This window comes from Bombina bombina, chromosome 2 (genome assembly GCF_027579735.1).
Source record: "Bombina bombina isolate aBomBom1 chromosome 2, aBomBom1.pri, whole genome shotgun sequence".
Lineage (NCBI taxonomy): Eukaryota > Metazoa > Chordata > Amphibia > Anura > Bombinatoridae > Bombina > Bombina bombina.
The window spans coordinates 1248623254-1248651199 of NC_069500.1; the positions used below are offsets into that span (position 1 = coordinate 1248623254).

Below are 27946 nucleotides of genomic sequence, written 5' to 3' on the forward strand. Positions count from 1 at the left end.
AGAGTGCTCTTATATCAGGCTGGTACTGGTCGGGCGCTTTTTCAGCTGTTACCAGGGTTCATGTCACCTTCGCGGTGCTGAGGATTCCTCTAGGCTTATTCTATGAACTCCGGGCTCAAATCTTACTAATGTATGAGGCCTGTGGTTTATATGCAGCTTCTCCGGACGGAGGGTTGTGCGTATCACTCTAAGGGTGGTTGGTTTGGGCTACTCGCCTGGGCTATGATTTTGCTTCGGCAGACGACTCTAGGTTCTTCAGGTCCCCGAGACTTAGAACCATTATTTCCTTTAAATGGAAGTTGGGAGATGTGTGTGAACTGTTTGGTTTGATGAGCCGGGTGATTAACATTTGGTTTTCACTCGAGGTTCTTCTGGACGCTGACTCGTTAGCCTAATGCGCTCTTTCTTGTGATGGCAAAGATTTATCCTTCCCCACTTTTGGGGGTGGGGGGGGGGAATCATCTGGTCGGGTGTGTTGGCATGTTTTTCTCTGTTCTGAGTCATGTTACTCTGAGAGGTGGTGTGCAGGAGTTCCCTGCCTTATGTGGGAGTTGCAGCTCCAACATTTGCCTGCTCAAGGTAGTTTCCTTGAATAATAGCTTTTTCAAGCTCTTACTGTCGTCTATTTCAGCTAATACCCTCGGTCGGACTACGGTCTTTGCGATGTCGATAGCGGTGTCGAGGTTGGGTACGGAGGGCAGCCCTTCGAGGGTCAGGCAGTTGTCCCTTTTTTCTAGATACTCCATTTGGAGCTTTGTGGGCAATGCCTTGCGTTTCTTCTCTGAGATGGCGAGCAGGGTCCTGGATTATCATTTTCTTCGGGTATTGATGTTACCCTGACTGTGTGGGTATCACGTGTTGCCGCTTGCCTACAAAATTTTTTGCGATCCATTTTACTGGATGCTGATTCTCAGACTGTTAAGGAGTCCTTCGTGACTCTTGAGTTTAAGGCTATCTAGATCGCCAGATCTACACACTTTAGATGTGCGCTCCTCCTTGGAGGAGGTAGTTAGGGTTCTCTCCGAGATTGTATCTTTTCATCGTCCATTGTCGAGAACCCTAGCCTGGTCTTCGTCTCTCCATGGATGGGTGTGGACGGTTCGGCTCTCACTTGAAGTTGTGGTCTCATGAGACCTCTTCGTTGGGGCTCTGTGAGAGATGCCTTTGTGACTGTGGCTCAGGCTTTAGGCCTTTTCTGACTGACCCCTACATGTCTTCTGGACGATGTTCCTGTAGACTCCAGGTGCTTTTCAACTGGGTTGGCGATGTTACTGAGGGATCTCACCTCCTATGGTAGTTTTTTTTTTTCATTGTTCATTCCCTTCTCTTCCAGAGTAGGGTTTGTGTTCTCTGGGAATTACCTTAGTATCGTGGAGTCCTGGGGGTCCTTGGTCCTGCCTTGCAGGGTTTTTTTTTTCCTTCCTGTGTTTCAGGTTCCTGGGAGGGGTGCTGTGATGCAGTGTCTGGTTCCTCCATTTCTGCAGTAGAAGACTGAGGGCTTTGCTCCCGTGGGGGCTTCTACTACGTATATCCAATATATGGATGCTGAGGCTTTTGGGGGACTTCTTCCCTTGGGAAGTGTGCCCTTTTTTTGCATGTAGGGGGTCTCGTACCCGAGCACAATGTTTCTTTGACTCACAGTAACATGCCGTTTGTAGCAGCGGTCTAACAGGATTTTGTTCCTCGTTGATTCTCCTCTCCTTCTCTCTTGTCTTCAGTCTTTTGACTAGCCTTTGGACTGGAACCGTTATCCCGGAGGGAAGGTTAGGGATCGGTTACTCTACGCAGTGTTGACCGTTCTGCTGTTGGCCCTTCCTTGAGGGAGGACTTTGGATGTCCTCCTTTCTACCGGCGTCTGGTGCCGGGAGGGTGGCGCTTCTTGGAGCCGCTAATCGGTAGGCTGTACACCCTTGGTGTTTTACAGTTGGAACCATCCACAGCGATTTTCTTAGTGATGGTGTATCCAGTTACAGCTACTTGCTTTTGTCTGGATGCTAACTAGCTTGATGTGCCTTTAGGAGGTTTTGAGTTAGCGATAGGGTCAGCCTTTTATTTTGGAGGCTGGTCTTTGAGAGTTCCTGTTCAGATGGTTTGAGTTTCTCTGCGAGAGCTCTGTTCTAGCTGCTGGGATTTTTATCCTGTTCCTGCTGTCTCAGTCTATCTAGCCTTCAGATCTAGATACGTTATGGAGCATCGGAGGAATCATTAATTTCTGGAGTACCTTAGGGTATGGTATGGGATTGGGGGAAATGAGGGGTTCCTCAAGTCCTTTGAGGACATGTTCCCTGTGTGTGGATCTTTCTTTTTGGGTGCTTGTGTTCTAGGGAGTTTGTCAGGGTGTGGTGCCTTTTCGAAGGGGCTGCCTTTTGTACCCACCCGTTATTTGCATTCAGTGTCCTCTAGCTTGGGTATTGTTTTCCCAAAAGTAATGAATGCAGCTGTGGACTCTTCCCTTTTTAAGAAGAAAAAGATAAATTATGCTTACCTGATAATTTAATTTTCTTCTGAAAGGAAAGAGTTCACAGCTCCCGCCCGTGTTTTTATCTCTATGAGACGGCTGTAAATTTTTTGTTCTTTTGGCACCTTTTTTTCACCCTGATATTTCTCCTACTGTTCCTTGTTCCCTTGGCAGAATGACTGGGGGATGAGGGAACTGGAGGAGGTATTTAAGCCTTTGGCTGGGGTGTCTTTGCCTCCTCCTGGTGGCCAGGTTCTGAATTCCCAAAAGTAATGAATGCAGCTGTGGACTCTTTCCCTTCAGAATAAAATGAAATTATCAGGTAAGCATAATTTGTTTTTTGATATCTATTTAAGAGGGTCTGCACCATCACTCTATAGCGTTTAAAAGTATGAAGAGTAGATATATATAGCTAGTCTATTTCTCACTGTATTTAATTAAAGAACTCTCTCCCTATTCTCTTTGCTTCTATTTCATTTTTTTGGAAATTAGGGAGCATTCCCATTACATTTCCTTTCCTAGGAATTGAGAGTCTATTTAAACTTAATCAAGTGCACCTTTGTGTGGGAGATACACATACTATTAACTTTCAGTCATGGCCTTCATGCTATCGGATGAATTATGGGAAGCAGAACTCAAAGAATCACTTTCTAGTAGTAACTTAGAAGCCAAGGAATTAGACACCAATATATTTGTAGCTTTTAAAAAGTACAACTGTATTAAAAAACAGGTTAAATTGAGAGCAGAAAACTTCAGTCTTAACAATTATGTAGAAACTAAAATAGTTCCTATAGGTCTTAGACTTTTTCTTGACCCAAGTTTCAATGCTAGAGAGGGGGAGGGGGAGAATTCATTGAGGATTGGAATGGCAAATTATCCTCCTGTGCTCTTGATTTAATTGAGATGCTTATGAGAAGAAATGTTAAGACTAGATAAAGTAAAGGAAGAAGTAGAGATATCACTGCAAGTTGTCAACAAATTTGAGAATAACACTAACTTTAACAAACTAAATGAAGAAACAAAAAAAATATATTTCAATACTACAGACATACATTAAATCTCGTAAATGTAGAAAATGTAGAAATATTTTGAGATCGGGAAGACTAAAAAAAGAAAAAGGTTTATATGTATAAATTTGATAAATCATCCTATGATTCCGGAACTGACGCCTCTGACTTAGAACCAGATGCGGAGAGACCTTCAAAAAACGATGGGATACATTCTGGTGCCCAAGACATAGGAGGAAAATAATGGGAGGTAGGAAGAGAAATAGTTTTAGATACACAAGAGAGACGGTATCCCCTGAGACAGCAGAGAGGCAGAGGAGAATATGGGAGACAGAACACAATAAGGGGCAGGAACCCTGGGAGGAGGTCATACAGAAACTACTAGGAGGTGACCCTCCAGGTAACAAACTGCAAGCCTCTTTGTCAGGAAGATAGTTTTGTCACAAACTTTGCATAGAATAGATGAGGAAAGAAGCAAAGACCAGGTAGCCTTAAGTAATTTAAAATCTCTTCTTGATGAAAATGTGGAAATGGATGATGAACAAAAGACCATACTAAATGGCAAACCCAATTCTACGTTTATGCCTTCAATAGCTCAAGTTCCTGCAGTATCCATATTTGTAAAAGCAGTAGAAAAAGATTTGGAAAATTAAGTAGAAGATTTCATGCCATATGACAATCTAAATCACAAAGAAAGGAGAGCCCTTAGAAAACTAAGTAAAGCCAAAAATGTGATCATTAAGCCGGTGGATAAGGGTGGAAATTTGGTATTACTGGACGAATCATTCTACTTGAAAGAAGTAAAAAGACAGCTAAATAAGCATCAATATGAAAAATTATTTATCAACCCGCTTTCCAATATGCAAGGCAACTTACAAAAATGTCTAAATTTTGCCAAAAATTGTTTAATTTCATTAAACGAATTTCAATATATTCTGCCATAAAATCCAGTAATGCCAACTTTCTACATTATCCCAAAGCTGCATAAAAATATATCCCACCCCCCTAGAAGACCCATCGTCTCCGAAACAGGAAGCATTCGTGAAAAAATAGGAAACTATGTAGACTACTTTCTACGTCCCTTTCTAACCTCCCTTCCTTCCTATGGACGATATCTTAATACTGTGGAAAGGACCAATTGAAGTTCTGAAATACTTGGTTTCAAAGCTAAACAATAACAATCGCAACATCCTCTTAACAATGATCTGTAGTGAAAAAGAACTAGCTTTTCTAGACATTTTGATAAGAAAAGGTATCTCCATAGTAACGGAAAACTATAGAAAAGACACTGCTACTAATGGTATTCTAGAGAGGCATCAATCTGTCACCCAGAACATCTAAAGAAAGGAATTCCATATAGTCAATTTTTACACTTGAAAATAAACTGTTCTTCCCAAACCAAATTTGAACATCATGCTGAACTCATGAAGGACAGATTTATAAGTAGAGGCTACTCTAAGAAACTGATTCAATCTTCTCTCAATAAGGTCAGGAAAAAAAGACTGACACATTACTCTACCAGTTTAAAAGATAAATTGGTAAAAACCAGATTTGTGAGGTCTCTATCGCTAAATTGGTTAGGTGAAAGGCAAGAAGTTAAAGGGAGTTATCCATGTGATCACTGCGTATACTGTCCGTATATGCAAAAAAGCAAAACATTTGCTAGCAACAATAGCGAATTGTAACTCAATTGGTGTGGTCTACATGTTGCGGTGTTCCCGTCCCTATTTCTATGTAGGAAAAACTAAGAGGAGCACCATGATGATATAATCTACGCCAGAGACAAGAGAGTAGCCAGACACTTTGCCCAGTATCATGGGAATAATTCAGCATCATTGAAATTTATAGGGATAGACAGGGATTTCAAATGGCAGAGGAGGAGATGAAGACAAATGTCTCCTAAGAAAGGAATCAAGGTGGATCTATCTCCTTCAAACAGTCTCTCCAAAAGGACTGAATGAAAAAATAGAATACACCCCCTTTCTCAGTTGAAAGCTCAGTCTATTTATAATCTCACAATTTAAATACATATACAGTGAGGAAATGGAGCAAATAGGCCCCACCTTTTGAAAAAATTGGAGAAAAATTGGTGCTCCACTTGTGGTGTCTATAGTTGCTACATGCATACGTATAAAATGTTTATAGTGGTTTAGATTAAGAAAGGATAATATCTTAAAATTTAGTTATCAGTATTATACTCTTGTCTAATGTTCTTTTGTATCAAATTTGTGTGTGTATATGTGTGTATATATATATATATAGATATATATATATATATATATATACATACATATACACACACAAAAAGAAGGTTGTTATGTCTGGAATCAATATGATAATAAATCAAGGCTTATAAGCCTGTATGCCCCAACAGCTATTGCCCATAGACCTCTATGTGTAAAGTTCTATTTATGCAGTAAATGCATTCCTTGTAGAAAAAAGGCGCAATCTCAAATGCCAGACTGTCAGGCTGAAGGAAAGTCCGCAAACTAAAGTGTCCACAAAATGAACAAACAAAATGCAACAGTTAGATGTAAAGAAAGTTTTCAGGCAATACCGGTAAGGATCTATTGCACTTTCAACGATATACATATACAAGTGAAAACCGCTATGCGGCTGGATCCACTCCCCGGTCCTGGTGCCCCTTCAGTATTTTACCACTGACTGTGTCAGCTACAATTTCAGCATGTTTGCGAGCATATCCTACTCACTGCAAGTCGGTCAAGCTCTGGCGTCTCCCTGTAGCGGTGCGTGTTAGAAAAACATGTGTCCTGCTTGTCCAATCCAAAGCGAGATTGGGACTGTCAGCTGTAGCTCGTATGAGAAGATATCCTCCGCAGTACACCGGGTCTAGGCTGCAAAGTTGCCTCTACATGTCCTGGTAAAGATTCAGTCCATAGAAAAAAGAGTTTGCCGAGGTAATCTTTCAGTTAAAACATCCAAATGCATTAGAGTATTAAAAAGATATAAAAATCCAACATGAAAAAGGTACCATATACAGTATAGGAAAATTAGCAGTGTAACAGCAACTACAATGCTAACATGTTTCGGCACAGGGCCGTATTCATAGCTAATGGGTACACCTGTGACCTGACTTTAAGTACCCCCTGTTTATTTCTCATTGGTTTCAAAACAAACAGTGCTGATTGCTGCTAATAGACACAGTGAAAATTTAAAGGCATATAGCCCTCCCTGCTAAAACAACTGAATAAGTTGTTTTGTAATCCATTACTGCTGACTATAATCAAGCAGAATCTTTAACAAACAAAGGATAGACAGAGAACAAGGATGGAGCAAACATTCAAAATAAACAGAAAAAGTTATATAGTAAACATTACAAAGGAAACATGTTGCAAACAAAATTAACAGAATCCTGCATAGATGTTAGATAGTTAACAGCATATATACATGCTCTAAAAAGTAAGTATAAAACCAACCCATCATATTAGATTTCTCCAGAATAAACAAAAAATGTGAAGCTGATAGAGACAATATGTATATAGGTGAAGGGACAAAAGTACCACTGTCATATTGATCTATATATATATATATATATATATATTGCGTATCCATATACATGTGTATGTAAGAGGTATAAACATATTAAAATCATATACAATGTATAACAATTGATACAACAATATAAACAGCTCAGAGTCTGTATTTACTTCCAATAATTTATCATTCCATGGGGAACCCTGGTGCCTAGGGTGAAAATCCTTCTTGCCCAGCAACTTGTCCCTGTCACCCCCTCTAGGGTTGGATATATACAGTTGTGCTCAAAAGTTTACATACCCTGGCAGAATTTATGATTTCTTGGCCATTTTTCAGAGCATATGAATGATAAAACAAAAACTTTTCTTTCACTCATGGTTAGTGTTTGGCTGAAGCCAATTATTATCAATCAACTGTGTTTACTCTTTTTAAATCATAATGACAATAGAAACTACCCAAATGACTCTAATCCAAAAGTTTTCATACCCTGGTGATTTTGGCCTGATAACATGCACACAAGTTGACACAAAGGGGTCTGAATGGCTATTAAAGGTAATCATCCTCACCTGTGATCTGTTTGCTTGTAATTAGTGTGTGTGTATAAAAGGTCAATGAGCTTCTGGACTCCTGACAGACCCTTGCATCTTTCATCCAGTGCTGCACTGATGTGTCTGGATTCTGAGTCATGGGGAATGAAAAAGAATTGTCAAAGGATCTGTGGGGAAAAAGGTAGTTGAACTGTATAAAACAGGAAAGGGATATAAAAAGATATCCAAGGAATTGAGAATGCAAATCAGCAGTATTCAAACTCTAATCAAGAAGTGGAAATGAGGCGTTTTGTTTGATAACATACTGCATTCATCTTGCCATTAATTCTGACCAAATTTCCTGTGCCTTTGTAGCTCACACATCCCCAAACATCAGCAATCCACCTCCGTGTTTCACAGTAGGAATGGTGTACCTTTCATCATAGGCCTTGTTGACTCCTCTCCAAATGTAGCGTTTATGGTTGTGGCCAAAAAGCTCAATTTTGGTCTCATCACGCCAAATGACTTTGTGTCAGAAGGTTTGAGGCTTGTCTCTGTGCTGTTTGGCGAATTGTAAGTGGGATACTTTGTGGCATTTCCGTAGTAATGGCTTCTGGCAACTCGACCATGCAGCCCATCTTTCTGCAAGTGCCTCCTTATTGTGCATCTTGAAACAGCCACACCACATGTCCTGTATTTCACCTGAAGTTATTTGTGGGTTTGTCTTTGCATCTCAAACAATTTTCCTGGCAGTTGTGGCTGAAATTTTAGTTGGTCTACCTGACCTTGGTTTGGTTTCAACAGAACCCCTCATTTTCCACTTCTTTAAGTTTGAACACTGCTGATTTGCATTCTCAATTCCTTGGATATCTTTTTATATCCCTTTCCTGTTTTATACAGTTCAACTACATTTTCCCGCAGATCCTTTGACAACTCTTTTGCTTTCCCCATGACTCAGAATCCAGAATCGTCAGTGTAGCACTGGATGAAAGATGCAAGGGTCTGTCAGGAGTCCAGAAACTCATTGACCTTTTTTACACACACACTAATTACAAGAAAACAGATCACAGGTGAGGATGGTTACCTTTAATAGCCATTCAAACCCCTTTGTGTCAACTTGTGTGCATGTTATCAGGCCAAAATCACCAGGGTATGTAAACTTTTGATCAGGGTCATTTGGGTAGTTTCTGTTGTCATTATGATTTAAAAAGAGTAAACACAGTTGAATGATAATAAATGGCTTCAGCCAAACCACTACCATGAGTGAAAGAAAAGTTTTTGTGTTATCATTCATATCCTCTGAAAAATGGCCAAGAAATCATAAATTCTGCCATGGTATGTAAACTTATGAGCACAACTGTACCTTTTCAATGGCTTGCCATCGAAAGGTAGCCAAATATTTATTGTGCTGCTTGGTAAAATGCTAGACAAGAGCGGTAGTGGCCTCTCCAGCACCAATAGTTGACAGATGATTCCTGATACGTATATTAACCTCATTCTTCGGTAACCCTACGTACTGTAATTTGCAATTAATGCATGTAATGACATAATAGGCAGTGCAATTCAGACATTAATCTATCACAAAATTCTTTCCTGTAGTCATGGAGCAAACAATTTCAGAAAATAAGGCATATTCACAAGGTCTACATCGCCTTTTGCCACATTTAAACATTCCTTTATGTTGTAGCCATGAACTTTGAGCATGCCTTATTAGTTTGCTAATACATGGAGATAAGATATTTCCCAGTGTTTTGCTTTTTCTGTATGAACATTGTAGTCCATTTTCAACACTTGTGACTAAACCATCATCTGCAGATGAAAGTTGAAAATGTTTTTTAACAATTCTGCATATTTCTTTATACTGAGAGCTATGATTTGTCACAAAGTATACCCCCTTTTTCTTCCTACTCTCGATATTGACATTCCTGATTTTGTCCCTTAGGAGTATCTCTCTATCCATGTTAACCACCCGATTGTGAGCTTTGTCCAAAACTGGTTCAGGATAGCCCCTTTCTTTGAATCTATTTCTTAGATCATCACTCTGTTTGCTAAAAGCTGCATCCTCTGAGCAATTTCTTTTTATTCTCATGAATTGGCCTTTGACCACTGTAAAGGGAACATGTACAGGGTGACAGCTTCTAGCATGTAACAATGTGTTCCTTGTAATTGGCTTGCGATATGTATCACTCGTAATATAGCCATTACTATTTCCTGTCAATAAATCCAGAAAGCAAATGCTCTTAACATGATGTTAATTACCTATAAGAATCATAATTAATTGACCTCAATAAGAGAAGAGATAGGCAAAATACAAATTGAAATGAATAATAGAAAGGCAGGAACAGATTTTTCCAGCTTTGACCTTATACTTAAATCTTCACTTATTGAGACGAAATGTTTGATCCTTAGTCTGAAACACTCCAAATATATCAATATATGCCGCAGTTTTCTCCTCATGCGTCCCAACTTGTATCGCCCACACATGCAGTGCCCTGTGCTTCCTCTCTAACTCCTCCTGGAGTTATGTTGCAAGACATTGCTTCTCTCATGTCCTCTGCGGTTTCTGATGCATTGTCTGCTTTTCCCATGCTGCAGGGAAAGTGCAAGATGAAAAGTAAACATTCAGTAGGGGTTACTGACGCAGTTGTTGCTATTTCGGATGCCCCCTCCCAGAAGCCTGAGGAGGAGGATCTTTCGGTAGCATCTGAGGGGGAAATCTCAGATTCTAACAGTGTGATTCCTCCTGCTGATACTGAAGTTGTATCCTTCAGGTTTAAGCTAGAACACCTCCGTCTGTTACTTAAGGAGGTTTTAGCTACATTGGATGACAGCGACACTATGGTTGTAGTTAATCTTAAGAAATCCAGTAAGCTAAACAAATATTTTGATGTTCCTTCCTTGGTAGAGGTTTTTCCAGTACATGACCGAGCTTCTGAAATCATTGCTAAGGAATGGGAGAGACCGGGTATCCCTTTTTCTCCATCTCCTATATTTAAAAAGATGTTTCCCATAGCGGACTCTATCAAGGAGGCCTGGTAAACAGTACCCAAGGAGGAAGGAGCTATTTCCACTCTGGCCAAGAGAACTACTATCCCTATAGAGGATAGTTGTGCCTTTAAATATCCTATGGACAACAAATTAGAGGGGTTACTAAAGATGTATGTACACCAAGGTTTACAATGGCAATCTACTGTGTGCATTGAATAAAAGTCCTTAAATTGGCAAATTCCTTTATTACTACAGGTTATAAAACTGGGAGCAAAGATTTCAGGTTTTTCTGTACTAGCCCGCAGAGCTTTATGGTTAAATCCTTGGTCTGCGGATGTGTCATCTAAGTCTAAACTTTTAGTGATTCCTTAAAAGGGAAAGACCTTGTTTGGACCGGGTTTTACGGAAATAATCTCTGATATTACGTGAGGAAAGGGTCATCTCCCTCAGGATAAGAGAAACAAACAAAAGGAACGTCCGAGTAATTTTCGTTCCTATCAAAATTTCAAGGGGAACTCTTCCGCTTCCTCTTCCAGCAAGAACAGTCTAAACCTTCCTGGAGATCCAATCAGTCTTGGAACAAGGGAAAACAATCCAAAAAGCCTGCTATTGAATCAAAGACAGCATGAAGGGCCTGCCCCCGATCCGGGACCGGATCTTGTGGGGGCCAGGCTTTCCTTCTTCGCTCAGGCTTGGGTTCGAGATGTTCAGGATCCCTAGGCAGTGGACATAGTGTCCCAGGGATACAAACTAGAGTTCAAGAATTTTCCTCCCAGAGGCAGGTTTCTGCTTTCAAGATTATCTGTAGACTAGACAAAAAGAGAGGCGTTCTTACACTGTGTACGGAACCTCTCCGACCTGGGAGTAATAGTTCCCGTTCCGATGCAGGATCGGGGTCTGGGGTTTTATTCCAATCTGTGGTTCCCAAAAAGGAGGGAACCTTCAGACCAATTTTAGATCTCAAGAGTCTAAACAAATTCCTCAGAGTACCGTCCTTCAAGATGGAAACTATTCATTCTATTCTTCCTTTGCTCCAAGAGGGTCAATTTATGACAGCGGTGGATTTAGAAGACGCGTACCTGCATGTTCCCATTCACAGGGATCATCACAAGTTTCTAAGGTTTGCATTTTTAGAAAAACACTTCCAATTCGTGGCTCTTCCTTTCGGTCTTGCCACAGCTTCCAGAATTTTCTCAAAGGTTCTGGGATCCCTGTGTGCGGTGCTCCGATTACGGGGCATTGCAGTGGCACCCTATCTGGACAACATCCTGGTCCAGGCGCCATCCTTTCAACAAGGAAATGTTATCTTTCCTTCCATCTCACGGATGGAAGGTAAATTTGGAAAAGAGCTCCTTAGTTCCAAATACAAGGGTAACTTTCTTAAGAACCATAATAGATTCCCTATCAATGAAGATTTTTCTGACAGAAGTCAGGAAATCAAAGTTTTTCGATTCTTGCCTAGCGCTTCAGTCCGCTCAACGGCCATCAGTGGCTCAGTGCATGGAGGTAATCGAGCTGATGGTGGCGGCAATGGACATCACCCCGTTTGCTCGTTTTCACCTCAGACCTCTCTGCAGTTAAACATGCTCAGTCAATGGAACGGAGATTATGTGGATTTGTCTCCACGAATACAGCTGGAGCAGGAGACAAGGGTTTCTCTTCTTTGGTGGTCGTCTCAGGATCATCTCTCCCAGGGAACCTGCTTTCGCAGACCCCCCTGGGTGATTGTGACAACAGACGCCAGCCTTCTAGGATGGGGAGCAGTCTGGGGCTCCCTAAAGGCCCAGGGAACTTGGACTCGGTCTGTTCTGCCCATAAACATTCTGGAGCTGAGAGCAATCTTCAATGCTCTTCTGGCCTGGCCCCAGTTAGCCTTGGCCCGGTTCATTAGGTTCCGGTCAGACAACATAACTTCAGTGGCTTACATCAATCATCAGGGGGGAACGCGGAGTTCCTTAGCCATGACAGAGGTAGCCAAGATAATTCGGTGGGCGGAGACCCACAATTGCTGTCTGTCGGCGATCCACATCCCAGGGGTGGACAACTGGGAAGGCGGACTTCCTGAGCAGACAGACTTTTCACCCGGGGGAGTGGGAACTCCATCCGGAGGTGTTTTCCAGCCTGATCCTCAAATGGGCTCAGCCGGAATTGGATCTCATGGCATCTCGGCAGAATGCCAAGCTTCCGAGGTACGGATCGAGGTCAAGGGACCCTCAGGCGGTACTGATAGATGCCATGGCGGTACCTTGGAATTTTAGTCTTGCATACCTATTTCTTCCTTTAACTCTTCTTCCTCGTGTCATTGCTCGAATCAAGCAGGAGAGGGAGTCGGTGATCCTGATTGTACCGGCTTGGCCTCGCACGATTTGGTATTCAGACCTGGTGGACATGTAATCTCTTCCACCTTGGAGACTTCCGTTGAGGAAGGACCTTCTACTTTAAGGGCCCTTCCTTCATCCAAATCTAGTTTCTCTGAAGCTGAGTGCTTGGAGATTGAACGCTTAATTTTATCCAAGCAGGATTTTCAGATTCGGTCATAGAGACCATGATTCAGGCTTGTAAACCTGTGACTAGAAAGATTTACCACAGGATATGGCGTAAATATCTATATTGGTGTGAATCCAAGGGCTACTCTTGGAGTAGAGTTAGGATTTATAGAATTCTGTCATTTCTCCAAGAAGGTTTGGGAAAAGGATTATCGGCAAGTTCCCTAAAGGGTCAAATATCTGCTTTGCCTATTTTGTTACATAGACGCCTGGCAGACGTTCCAGATGTGCAGTCGTTTTGTCAGGCCTTGGTCAGGATCAGGCCTGTGTTCAAACCAGTTACTCCTCCATGGAGTCTTAATTTAGTTCTTAAGGTTCTTCAAAGGGTCTCCGTTTGAGCCTATGCATTCCTTACATATTAAGTTACCTTGTAAAGTTTTATTTCTTGTTGCTATTTCATCTGCTCGTAGAGTGTCAGAGCTCTTGGCATTACAGTATGAGTCACCTTACCTTATTTTTCATTCGGATAAGGTAGTTTTACGTACAAAGTTAGGGTTTCTCCCTAAAGTAGTTTCTGACCCGAACATTAATCAGGAGATTGCTGTTCCTTCATTGTGTCCTAATCCTCCTCCTCAGAAGGAACGGCTTCTGCACAATTTAGAAGTGGTACATGCTCTAAAATTTTATTTACAGGCGACTAAGGATTTTCATCAGTCTTCTGCTTTGTTTGTGGTTTTCTCGGGAAAACGTAAGGGACAGAAATCTACAGCTACTTTTTCTTCTTTTTGGCTGAAGAGTATCGTATATTTTGCCTATGAAACTGCTGGACAGCATCCTCCAGAGAGAGTTACGGCACATTCCACGAGGGCTGTTTCTTCCTCATGGGCATTCAAAAATGAAGCTTCTGTGGAACAGACTTGCAAGGCTGCAACTTGGTCCTCTCTTCACTCTTTTTCAAAATTCTACAAATTTGACACTTTTTTGCCTCGGCTGAGGCCACTTTTGGGAGAAAGGTTCTTCAAGCAGTGGTGCCTTCTGTTTAGGTTCCCTGTCTTGTCCCTCCCTTAGCTTGGGTATTGATTCCCAATAGTAATTAGATGATCCGTGAACTCATCGTGTCATTAGAAAGAAAAGAAAATTTATGCTTACCTGATAAATTTGTTTCTTTCTTGACACGATGAGTCCACGGCCCTCCCTGTTCTTAAGACAGGTTGTTGGTATGTTATAAACTTCAGATACCTCTGCACCTTGTTGCTTCCTTTCTCTCCTTTACTTTGGTCGAATGACTGGGGTGGGAGGGAAGGGAGGTAATATTTAACAGCTTTTCTGTGGTGCTCTTTGCTGCCTCCTGCTGGGCAGGAGTGATATTCCCAATATTAATTAGATGATCCGTGGACTCATCGTGTCAAGAAAGAAACACATTTATCAGGTAAGCATAAATTTTCTTTTTTGCAACAAAATGCGATCATATTGGGTGTTTGTATGATTTGAGACACTTTCCATGTGATTTGTGGTTAGGGTACACCTAATAATTACATTTTAATTTGAAGACTTTTCTCTCTAATTTTTTCAGTGTGTAGATATCATTTAAAAATAGTTTCATGCAGTATAATTGAGTCCCTGAGGAAATAAATCCCACAGTTGCAGGAGATGTTGCCATTACGGTTACTGGAGGTGCAGTGCTTAATTCTTTTTTCATTTTTTTTTTTATTTTTCTTCTCTTTATGTGAGTGCACTTGTTGGTATATTATTTGACATATATTGCAGAATACTAAGTCCATTTTTTATTTTTTTTATTTATTTTTTTGTAGGGTGCAGAAAACTGCTTTGAGGGTTTAACATTTGTGATAACTGGTGTTCTGGAATCTATTGAAAGGGATGAGGCCAAATCTCTAGTTGAGCGCTATGGAGGAAAAGTAACTGGAAATGTCAGCAAGAAAACAAGCTATCTTATCATGGGTCGTGATGGAGGAGTCTCTAAGCAGGAAAAGGTAGAGGCTACTATAAAATACATTAGTTATGAAATACTTTCTGCTTACACAAACCATTTGTTTCATCTCATTTTAATGTTATAGCTACCTCAAATAATACACTTAAATTTATTATGGAGGAAAATATGGATTTATGCTTTCTGTATTCTCCCACATGCACTTATTTTATAGGTATAGCAGTCAATTCATCATTACCTTCAGTAATCTTTTGGGTAATGTATCCTTGTCTTCATGCCCATTTAAAAATGTGAAAAGGGTTGAACCCTGATGTATTAAATAAAGTTCAATTTTACACATATGGAGGCTGGTGTTGGAGTTTGATTTTATGCTGTATACGGTTGGCCTTGGCAGATCCATAACTGTTTTGGCTAACCATATTATTAGTTTGTGGCATTAAAATTTATTTTTATCCACCTGTCTGTTACATTATACAGGATTTGTTTAACCCCTGGCCACTTCAACAAAACATGAGCATTTGTATGGTTCTTTTGCTTGCATATCTTCCAGCTGTCCTGAAATTTTCAGGACAGGATCAATTTGGGAGGAACTAAATCCTATTTTTCCCTCCATATTTTCACTTTAGTAAAGGGAAATAAGTAAATACTAACAGTAAATTCTTACACTGCCTATGAGAAGACTTTTCTTTCTAATGACACAGTAAGTCCACGGATCATCATCAATTACTGATGGGAATATCACTCCTGGCCAGCAGGAGGAGGCAAAAAGCACCACAGCAAAGCTGTTAAATATCACTCCCCTACCCACAATGCCCCAGTCATTCTCTTAGCCTGTAGTGCAAGGAGGAGGTGAAGTTTAGGTGTCTGATGAAAACTTATCTTCAATCAAGATTTTATTATTTTTAACCCCTTAACGACACACATCATACCGGGTATGTCATACACAAACTGGTCTTTTAAGACCAGCGACGTACCCTGTATGTCAGAGATTTAAAGCAGCTGGAAGCGATCCTGATCACTTCCAGCTTCTTTCGTGATGCCTCGATAATGACGGCCCATCGCTGGACTAGTTCCGGTTATATCTATGGGAGAGGGAGGAGGGGAAATATTCCTTTGGAAAGGGTATCGGGGGATCTGGGAGGGGGGTACGATATTGAGGGGGGCAGCTACACTACGGAAACATGGGGTTAAAAGCAAATTTTTGTTAAGAAATTGGGTACTGGCAGGCAGCTGCCAGTACCTAAAATGGCCACAAATAGGAAGAGCGGGGAGGTTAAGAGAGCTGTTTGGGGGGGATTGTTGAGGTTTGGGGGTTAGGGCGGAACCTACACTGCAGAAACTATGAATGTATTTAAAAAAAAAAAATTGCTTTTATTTTAGTACTGGCAGACTTTAAGCTCCCTACCTTATTAACCCCTTCACTGCTGGGCATAATAAAAGTGTGGTGCGCAGCGACATTTAGCTGCCTTCTAATTCTCAAAAAGCAATGCTAAAGCCATATATGTCTGCTATTTCTGAACAAAGGGGATCCCAGAGAAGCATTTACAACCATTTGTGCCATAATTGCACAAGCTGTTTGTAAATAATTTCAGTGAGAAACCTAAAGTTTGTGAGAAAGTTAGTGATTTCTTTTATTGGATCGCATTTGACGGTAAAATGGTGGCATGAAATATACCAAAATGGGCCTAGATCAATACTTTGGGTTGTCTAATAAAAAAATATATATACATGTAAAAGGATATTCAGGGATTCCTGACAGATATCAGTGATCCAATGTAACCATCGCTAATATTGAAAAAAAAAAATGATTTTGAAATAGCAAAGTGCTACTGGTATTTATTGCCCTATAACTTGCAAAAAAAGCAAAGAACATTTAAACATTGGGTATTTCTAAACTCAGTACAAAATGTAGAAACTATTTAGCATGGTTGTTTTTTGGTGGTTGTAGATGTGTAACAGATTTTGGGGGTCAAAGTTAGAAAAAGTGGGTTTTTCCATTTCTTTCATGTAATTGGCAAGAGTCCATGAGCTAGTGACGTATGGGATATACATTCCTACCAGGAGGGGCAAAGTTTCCCAAACCTCAAAATGCCTATAAATACACCCCTCACCACACCCACAATTCAGTTTTACAAACTTTGCCTCCCATGGAGGTGGTGAAGTAAGTTAGTGCTAGATTTCTACGTTGATATGCACTTCGCAGCAGGCTGAAGCCGGATTTCCTCTCAGAGTGCAGTGAATGTCAGAGGGATGTGAAGAGAGTATTGCCTATTTGAATACCATGGTCTTCCTCTAGGGGATCTATTTCATAGGTTCTCTGTTATCGGTCGTAGAGATTTCTTCTCCTACCTCCCTTTTCAGATCGACGATATACTCTTATATACCATTACCTCTACTGATTCTCGTTTCAGTACTGGTTTGGCTATCTACTATATGTAGATGAGTGTCTTAGGGTAAGTAAGTCTTATTTCTATTCATGACACTCAAAGCTATGGTTGGGCACTTTATATGTAAAGTTCTAAATATATGTGTTAAAACTTATAATTGCCATGATTCAAGATAATCAGTATTCCTTCTTTCAGACTGCCAGTTTTCATTTTTGGGAAAATGCATATAAATTATTTTTTTTTCTTACCTTAAAAATTTTTTCAATTGACTTTTCTCTTGTAAGGTGTATCCAGTCCACGGATTCATCCATTAGTTGTGGGATATTCTCCTTCCCAACAGGAAGCTGCAAGAGGATCACCCACAGCAGAGCTGTCTATATAGCTCCTCCCCTAACTGCCACCTCCCAGTCATTATCTTGCAGCTCTCGACAAGGGAAGTAGCTAGAGAGATGTGGTGCACTAATGTAGTTTATCTTCAATCAAAAGTTTGTTATTTTCAAATGGTACCGGAGTTGTACTATTTTAACCTCAGGCAGAAAGTTGAAGAAGAGTCTGCCTGTGGTCTTTGATGATCTTAGCAGTTTGTAACTAAGATCCATTGCTATTCTCACACATAACTGAAGAGATGAGGTAACTTCAGCTGGGGGAATAGCGTGCAGGGTCTCCTGCTCTGAGGTATGTGCAGTTTTAAATTTTTCTAGAGAAATGAATATGCTAGAAAATGCTGACAATACCGGATTTATTTAAGGTAAGCCTGATTACATTGATTTAATAACGACTGGTATCATGCTTGCTGTAAAGGGTAATATTTTTATTATTTACTCACATTACTGAATAGATATGTTTGCTTTTATCTTGGAAAGTTCTGTTCTTGGTAGCTATCTCTTCGGCTCGAAGAGTTTCAGAGTTATCTGCCTTACAGTTTGATTCCCCTTATCTGATCTTCCATGCAGATAAGGTAGTGTTGCGTACCAAACATGGGTTTCTTCCTAAGGTGGTATCTAATAAGAATATCAATCAGGAGATTGTTGTTCCGTCATTGTGTCCTAATCCTTCTTCAAAGAAGGAACGTCTGTTACACAATCTTGACGTGGTTCGTGCTTTAAAGTTTTATTTACAAGCTACTAAAGATTTTAGTCAAACATCTGCATTGTTTGTTGTCTACTCTGGACAGAGGAAAGGCCAAAAGGCTTCTGCAACTTCTCTTTCCTTTTGGTTAAGAAGTATAATCCGCTTAGCTTATGAGACTGCTGGCCAGCAGCCTCCTGTAAGAATTACAGCTCATTCCACTAGAGCAGTGGCTTCCACATGGGCTTTTAAAAATGAGGCTTCTGTTGAACAGATTTGTAAGGCGGCGACTTGGTCTTCGCTTCATACTTTTTCTAAATTCTACAAATTTGATACTTTTGCTTCTTCGGAGGCTATTTTTGGGAGAAAGGTCTTACAGGCAGTGGTGCCTTCCGTTTAAGTTCCTGCCTTGTCCCTCCCTTCATCTGTGTCCTATAGCTTTGGTATTGGTATCCCACAAGTAATGGATGAATCCGTGGACTGGATACACCTTACAAGAGAAAACAAAATTTATGCTTACCTGATAAATTTATTTCTCTTGTGGTGTATCCAGTCCACGGCCCACCCTGTCAGGGTTTTGTAAATTTTTAAACTACAGTCACCACTGCACCCTATAGTTTCTCCTTTCTCTTGCTTGTCTTCGGTCGAATGACTGGGAGGTGGCAGTTAGGGGAGGAGCTATATAGACAGCTCTGCTGTGGGTGATCCTCTTGCAGCTTCCTGTTGGGAAGGAGAATATCCCACAAGTAATGGATGAATCCGTGGACTGGATACACCTCAAGAGAAATAAATTTATTAGGTAAGCATAAATTTTGTTTTATTCAAAATTGCGGGCTGTTAGGCTCGCGGGTGCAGAAAATGCTTCTATTTATTGCGTCATTTTTGGCGCAAAAATTTTGTTATTTCCGGCGTCATAGTTGGCGCCGGAAATTTTCACATGATTGTGTCATTTTTGACGTATGTGTGTTGCGGACGTTTTTTGGCGCCAAAAAATGTGGGCGTCATTCTTGGCGCCAGTTTTTTTCACATTATTTCAGTCTCACTTTTTAGTTGCTTCTGGTTTCTAGAGGCTTGTTTTGTTTTGCATTCTTTCCCATTCCTGAAACTGCCATTTAAGGAATTTGATAATTTTACTTTATATGTTGTTTTTTCTATTACATATTGCAAGATGTCACTACCTGACCCTGGATCAGAATCTACTTCTGGAAAGATGCTGCCTGATGTCGGTTCTACCAAAGCTAAGTGCATTTGTTGTAAACTTTTGGTAACTGTTCCTCCGGCTGTAGTTTGTGTTAATTGTCATGATAAACTATCAAACGCTGATATTTCCATTAGTAATAATCCATTACCTGTTGTTGTTCCTTCAACAACTAATGTTCAGGATGTTCCTGTTAATGTAAAAGAATTTGTTTTTAATTCTATTCGGAAGGCTCTGTCTGTTATTCCTCCTTCTAGTAAACGTAAGAGGTCTTTTAAAACTTCTCATATTTCAGATGAATTTTTAAATGACCGCCATAATTCTGACTTGTCTATTTCTGATGAGGATCTATCTGGTTCAGAAGATTCTGCCTCAGATATTGACACTGATAAATCTTCATATTTGTTTAAGATGGAGTTTATTCGTTCTTTACTGAAAGAAGTGTTGATTGCATTAGATATGGAGGAGTCTAGTCCTCTTGATATTAAAACTAATAAGCGTTTAAATTCAGTTTCTAAACCTCATGTAGTTATTCCAGAAGTTTTTCCAGTTCCTGATGCTATTTCAGAAGTAATTTCTAGGGAATGGAATAGTCTGGGTACTTCATTTACTCCTTCTCCAAGGTTTAAGAAATTGTACCCTTTGCCATCTGATAGATTAGAGTTTTGGGAGAAAATCCCCAAAGTTGATGGGGCTATCTCTACTCTTGCTAAACGTACTACTATTCCTACGGCAGATAGTACTTCTTTTAAGGATCCTTTAGATAGGAAGCTTGAATCCTTTCTAAGGAAGGCTTATTTATGTTCAGGTAATCTTCTCAGGCCTGCTATTTCTTTGGCTGATGTTGCTGCAGCTTCTACCTTCTGGTTGGAGGCATTAGCGCAACAAGTGTCAGACCATAATGCTTATAGCATTGTTAAACTTCTTCAACATGCTAATAACTTTGTTTGTGATGCCATTTTTTATATCATTAGAATTGATGTCAGGTATATGTCTTTAGCTATTTTAGCTAGAAGAGCTTTATGGCTTAAGTCTTGGAATGCAGATATGACTTCTAAGTCAACGTTGCTTTCTCTTTCTTTCCAAGGTAATAAATCATTTGGTTCTCAGTTGGATTCAATAATTTCAACTGTTACTGGGGGAAGGGAGCTTTTTTGCCTCAGGACAAAAAGTCTAAAGGTAAATATAGGGCTGCTAATCGTTTTCGTTCCTTTCGTCAGAATATGGAACAAAAACCTGACCCTTCCCCTAAAGGAACAGTTTCCATTTGGAAACCTTCTCCAGTCTGGAATAAATCCAAGCCTTTTAGAAAGTAAAAACCAGCCCCCAAATCCGCATGAAGGTGCAGCCCTCATTCCAGCAAAGCTGGTAGGGGGCAGGTTACGATTTTTCAAAGATGTTTGGATCAATTTGATTCAAAGTCTTTGGATTCAGAACATTGTTTCACAAGGGTACAGATTAGGTTTCAAGGTAAGACCGCCTGTGAGAAGATTTGTTTCTCTCACGCATTCCAGTAAACCCAGTAAAGGCTCAGGCGTTTCTGAAATGTGTTTCAGACCTAGAGTCAGCTGGGGTAATTGTGCCAGTTCCAGTTCTGGAACAGGGTCTGGGGTTTTACTCAAATCTGTACATTGTACCAAAGAAGGAGAGTTCCTTCAGACCAGTTCTGGATCTAAAAATATTGAATCGTTATGTAAGGATACCAACATTCAAAATGGTGACTATAAGTAATATTCTGCCTTTTGTTCAGCAAGGGCATTATATGTCTACAATAGACTTACAGGATGCATATCTTCATATTCCAATCCATCCAGATCACTATCAGTTTCTGAGATTCTGTTTTCTAGACAAGCATTACCAGTTTGTTGCTCTTTCGTTTGGCCTAGCAACAGCTCCAAGGATCTTTTCAAAGGTTCTCTGTGCCCTTCTCTCTGTAATCAGAGAACAGGGTATTGCGGCATTTCCTTATTTGGACGATATCTTGGTACTCGCTCGTCTTTACATTCTGCAGAATCTCATACGAATCAACTTGTGGTGTTTCTTCAAAGACATGGTTGGAGGATCAATTTACCAAAGAGTTCCTTGATTCCTCAGACAAGGGTAACCTTTTTGGGTTTCCAAATAGATTCAGTGTCCATGACTTTGTCTCCAACAGAAAAGAGACGTCTGAAATTGGTTTCAGCTTGTCGAAACCTTCAGTCTCAATCATTCCCTTCGGTAGCTTTTTGCATGGAAATTCTAGGTCTCATGACTGCTGCATCGGACGCGATCCCTTTTGCTCGTTTCCACATGAGACCTCTTCAGCTTTCTATGCTGAACCAATGGTGCAGGGATTATACAAAGATATCACAATTAATATCTTTAAATCCCAATGTTGGATCTTCTCTGATTTGGTGGTTGTATCACCATCGTTTAATTCAAGGGGCCTCTTTTGTTCGTCCAACCTGGACTGTGATCTCAACAGATGCGAGTCTTTCAGGTTGGTGAACTGTATGGGGATCTCTGACAGCGCAGGGGGTTTGGGAATCTCAGGAGGCGAGATTACCAATCAACATTTTGGAACTCCATGCGATTTTCAGAGCTCTTCAGTTCTGGCCTCTTCTGAAGAGAGAATCTTTATTTGTTTTCAGACAGACAATGTCACAACCGTGGCGTATGTCAATCATCAAGGAGGGACTCAGTCCTCTGGCTATGAAAGAAGTATCTCGGATACTTGTATGGGCGGAATCCAGCTCCTGTCTAATTTCTGCGGTTCACATCCCAGGTATAGACAATTGGTAAGCGGATTATCTCAGTCGCCAGACGTTACATCCGGGCGAATGGTCTCTTCACCCAGAGGTATTTCTTCAGATTGTTCAAATCTGTGGACTTCCAGAAATAGATTTGATGGCTTCTCATCTAAACAAGAAACTTCCCAGGTATCTGTCCAGATCCAGGGATCCTCAGGCGGAAGCGGTGGACGTGTTGTCACTTCCTTGGAATTATCAACCTGCCTATATCTTTCCGCCTCTAGTTCTTCTTCCAAGAGTGATTTCCAAAATCCTAATGGAGCGTTCGTTTGTACTGCTGGTGGCTCCAGCATGGCCACACAGGTTTTGGTATGCGGATCTCGTTCGGATGGCCAGTTGTCAACCTTGGACACTTCCGTTAAGGCCAGAGCTTCTATCTCAAGGCCCATTTTTCCATCAGGATCTCAAATCATTAAATTTGATGGTATGGAGATTGAACGCTTAATACTTAGTCATAGAGGTTTCTCTGATTCAGTGATTAATACTACGTTACAGGCTCGTAAATCTGTGTCTAGAAAGATTTATTACAGAGTTTGGAAGACTTACATTTCTTGGTGTTCTTCTCATAAATTCTCTTGCCATTCTTTTAGAATTCCTAGAATTTTAGTTTCTTCAGGACGGTTTGGATAAGGGTTTGTCTGCAAGTTTCCTTTAAAGGACAAATCTCTGCTCTTTCTGTACTTTTTCACAGAAAGATTGCTAATCATCCTGATATTCATTGTTTTGTACAGGCTTTGGTTCGTATTAAACCTGTCATTAAGTCAATTTCTCCTCCTTGGAGTCTTAATTTGGTTCTGAGGGCTTTACAGGCTCCTCCGTTTGAACCTATGCATTCTCTGGATATTAAATTACTTTCTTGGAAAGTTTTATTCCATTTGGCCATCTCTTCTGCTAGAAGAGTTTCTGAGTTATCTGCTCTTTCTTGTGAATCTCCTTTTCTGATTGCGGACGATGTTGCGGACTTCATTTAATTTTTTTACCTAAAGTTGTGAATTTTAACAACATTAGTAGAGAAATTGTTGTCCCTTCTTTGTGTCCTAATCCTAAGAATTCTCTGGAGAGATCTTTACATTCTTTGGATGTAGTAAGAGCTTTGAAATATTATGTTGAAGCTACTAAATATTTCAGAAAGACTTCTAGTCTATTTGTTATCTTTTCTGGTTTAAGGAAAGGTCAGAAGGCTTCTGCCATTTCTTTGGCGTCTTGGTTAAAGTCTTTGATTCATCTTGCTTATGTGGAGTCGGGTAAATCCCCTCCTCAAAGGATTACGGCTCATTCTACTAGGTCAGTTTCTACTTCCTGGGCTTTTAAGAATGAAGCTTCTGTTGATCAGATTTGCAAAGCAGCAACTTGGTCTTCTTTGCATACTTTTACTAAATTCTACCATTTTGATGTTTTTTCTTCTTCTGAAGCTGTTTTTGGTAGAAAAGTACTTCAGGCAGCTGTCTCAGTTTGATTCTTCTGCTTATAATTTCAGTTTTCTTTCATGTAATTAGCAAGAGTCCATGAGCTAGTGACGTATGGGATATACATTCCTACCAGGAGGGGCAAAGTTTCCCAAACCTTAAAATGCCTATAAATACACCCCTCACCACACCCACAATTCAGTTTTACAAACTTTGCCTCCGATGGAGGTGGTGAAGTAAGTTTGTGCTAGATTCTACGTTGATATGCGCTCCGCAGCAAGTTGGAGCCCGGTTTTCCTCTCAGCGTGCAGTGAATGTCAGACGGATGTGAGGAGAGTATTGCCTATTTGAATGCAGTGATCTCCTTCTACGGGGTCTATTTCATAGGTTCTCTGTTATCGGTCGTAGAGATTCATCTCTTACCTCCCTTTTCAGATCGACGATATACTCTTATATATACCATTACCTCTGCTGATTCTCGTTTCAGTACTGGTTTGGCTTTCTACAAACATGTAGATGAGTGTCCTGGGGTAAGTAAATCTTATTTTCTGTGACACTCTAAGCTATGGTTGGGCACTTTGTTTATAAAGTTCTAAATATATGTATTCAAACATTTATTTGCCTTGACTCAGAATGTTCAACATTCCTTATTTTTCAGACAGTCAGTTTCATATTTGGGATAAATGCATTTGTTTCAATCATTTTTTCTTACCTTTAAAAAATTTGACTTTTTCCCTGTGGGCTGTTAGGCTCGCGGGGGCAGAAAATGCTTCATTTTATTGCGTCATTCTTGGCGCGGACTTTTTTGGCGCAAAATTTTTTTTTCTGTTTCCGGCGTCATACGTGTCGCCGGAAGTTGCGTAATTTTTTTGACTTTTTTTGCGTCAAAAATGTCGGCGTTCCGGATGTGGCGTCATTTTTGGCGCCAAAAGCATTTAGGCGCCAAATAATGTGGGTGTCTTTTTTGGCGCTAAAAAATATGGGCGTCATTTTTGTCTCCACATTATTTAAGTCTCATTATTTATTGCTTCTGGTTACTGTCATTTAAGGAATTTGATCAATTTTGCTTTATATGTTGTTTTTTTCTTTTACATATTGCAAGATGTTCCACGTTGCAACTGAGTCAGAAGATACTTCAGGAAAATCACTGCCCAGTGCTGGAGCTACCAAGCTAAGTGTATCTGCTATAAACTTTTGGTATCTGTTTCTCCAGCTGTTGTTTGTATTGCATATCATGTCAAACTTATTAATGCAGATAAAATTTCCTTTAGTACTGTTCCGTCAACATCTAATTTTCAGAGTGTTCCTGATAACATAAGAGATTTTATTTTTTTAAATCCATTAAGAAGGCTATGTCTGTTATTTCTCCTTCTAGTATACATAAAAGTCTTTTAAAACTTCTCTTTTTTCAGATGAATTTTTAAATGAACATCATCATTCTGATACTGATAATGGTTCTTCTGGTTCAGAGGTTTCTGTCTCAGAGGTTGATGCTGATAAATCTTTGTATTTGTTCAAGATGGAATTTATTTACTTAAAGAAGTATTATTTGCATTAGAAATAGAGGATTCTGGTCCTCTTGATACTAAATGTAACGTTTAAATAAGGTTTTTAAATCTCCTGTAGTTATTCCAGAAGTGTTTAATCTCCCTGATGCTATTTCTGAAGTAATTTCCAGGGAATGGAATAATTTGGGTAATTTATTTACTCCTTCTAGACGTTTAAGCAATTATATCCTGTGCCATCTGACAGATTAGAGTTTTTTGGGACAAAAATCCCTAAGGTTATGGGGCTGTCTCTACTCCTGCTAATGTACTACTATTCCTACGGCAGATAGTACTTCATTTAAGGATCCTTTAGATAGGAAAATTGAATCCTTTCTAAGAAAAGCTTACTTATGTTCAGGTAATCTTCTTAGACCTGCTATATTTTTAGCGGATGTTGCTGCAGCTTCAACTTTTTGGTTAGAAGCTTTAGCGCAACAAGTAACAGATCATAATTTTATAGCATTTTTATTATTCTATAACATGCTAATAATTTTATTGGTGATACCATCTTTTGATATCATTAGAGTTGATGTCAGGTATATGTCTCTAGCTATTTTAGCTAGAAAAGCTTTATGGATTAAACTTGGAATGCTGATATGTCTTCTAAGTCAACTTTGCTTTCCCTTTCTTTCCAGGGTAAATAATCATTTTCGTTCCTTTCCTCACAACAAGGAACAAAAGCCTGATCCTTCATCCTCAGGAGCGGTATCAGTTTGGAAACTATTTCCAGTTTGGAATATATCCAAGCCTTATAGAAACCTATAGCCAGCTCCTAAGTACCTATGAAGGTGCGGCCCTTATTCCAGCTCAGCTGGTATGGGGCAGATTACGTTTTCTTCAAGAAATTTGGATCAATTCCGTTCTCAATCTCTGGTTTCAGAACATTGTTTCAGAAAGGTACAGAATTGGCTTCAAGTTAAGGCCTCCTGCTTAGAGATTTTTTCTTTCCCATGTCCCAGTTAACACAGCAAAGGCTCAGCATTTCTGAAATGTGTTTCAGATCTAGAGTTGGCTGGAGTAATTATGCCAGTTCCAGTTCTGGAACAGGGGCTGGGGTTTTATTTTATCTCTTCATTGTACCAAAGAAGGTCAATTCCTTCAGACCAGTTCCGGATCTATCATTATTGAATCGTTATGTTAGGATACCAACATTCAAGATGGTTACTGTAGGACTATCCTGCCTTTTGTTTAGCAACGGCATTATATGTCTACAATAGATTTACAGGATGTGTATCTGCATATTCCGATTCATCCAGATCACTTTTAGTGTCTGAGATTCTCTTTTTAGACAAGCATTACCAGTTTTGTGGCTCTTCCGTTTGGCCTAGCCTCAGTTCCAAGAATTTTTTTCAAAGGTTCTCGGTGCCCTTCTTTCTGTAATCAGAGAACAGGGTTTTGGTATTTCCTTATTTGGACGATATCTTGGTACTTGCTCAGTCTTCTCATTTTCGAAGAATCTCATACGAATCGACTTGTGTTGTTTCTTCAAGTTCATGGTTAGAGGTTCAATTTACCAATCAGTTCATTGATTCCTCAGACAAGGGTAACCTTTTTAGGTTTCTAGATAGATTCAGTGTCTATGACTCTGTCCTTGTCAGACAAGAGAAGTTTAACATTGATATCAGCTTGTCAAAACCTTCAGTCACAATCATTCCCTTTGGTAGCCTTATGCATGGAAATGTTAGGTCTTAGGACTGCCGCATCAGATGCGATCTCCTTTGCTCGTTTTCACATGCGACCTCTTCAGCTCTGTATGCTGAACCAATGGTGCAGGGATTACTCAAAGATATCTCAATTAATATCTTTAAACCGATTTTACGACACTCTCTGACATGGTGGACAGATCACCATCGTTTGGTTCAGGGGGCTTCTTTGTTCTTCCGACCTGGACTATAATCTCAACAGATGCAAGTCTTACAGGTTGGGGAGCTGTATGGGGGTATCTGACGGCACAAGGGGTTTGGGAATCTCAGGAGGTGAGATTTCCGATCAATATTTTGGAACTCCGTGCAATTTTCAGAGCTCTTCAGTCTTGGCCTCTTCTGAAGAGAGAGTTGTTCATTTGTTTTCAGATAGACAATGTCACAACTGTGGCATACATCAATCATCAAGGAGGGACTCACAGTCCTCTGGCTATGAAAGAAGTATCTCGAATTTTGGTTTGGGCGGAATCCAGCTCCTGTCTAATCTCTGCGGTTCATATCCCAGGTATGGACAATTGGAAAGCGGATTATCTCAGTCGCCAAACGTTGCACTTGGGTGAATGGTCTCTTCACCCAGAGGTATTTACTCAGATTGTTCAAATGTGGGAACTCCCAGAAATAGATCTGATGGCTTCTCATCTAAACAAGAAACTTCCCTGGTATCTGACCGGATCCCGGGATCCTCGGGCGGAGGCAGTGGATGCATTTTTCACTTCCTTGGAAGTATCATCCTGCCTATATCTTTCCGCCTCTAGTTTTTCTTCCAAGAGTAATCTCCAAGATTCTGAAGGAATGCTTGTTTGTTCTGCTGGTAGCTCCGGCATGGCCTCACAGGTTTTGGTATGCGGATCTGGTCCGGATGGCCTCTTGCCGACCGTGGACTCTTCCGTTAAGACCAGACCTTCTGTCGCAAGGTCCTTTTTTCCATCAGGATCTGAA

General features: G+C 40.2%; 1 protein-coding gene across 2 annotated transcripts in view; it reads left to right on the plus strand.

The window, feature by feature from the left end:
- The window catches only part of RFC1 (replication factor C subunit 1), a 430548-nt gene that overhangs the window by 303027 nt on the left and 99575 nt on the right, over positions 1-27946 (plus strand). For both annotated transcript variants that reach the window (XM_053704049.1, XM_053704048.1), the window contains exon 12: positions 14773-14952. In XM_053704049.1, coding sequence (XP_053560024.1) covers positions 14773-14952 — 180 coding nt within the window. The remainder of the gene's footprint in view (positions 1-14772; positions 14953-27946) is intronic.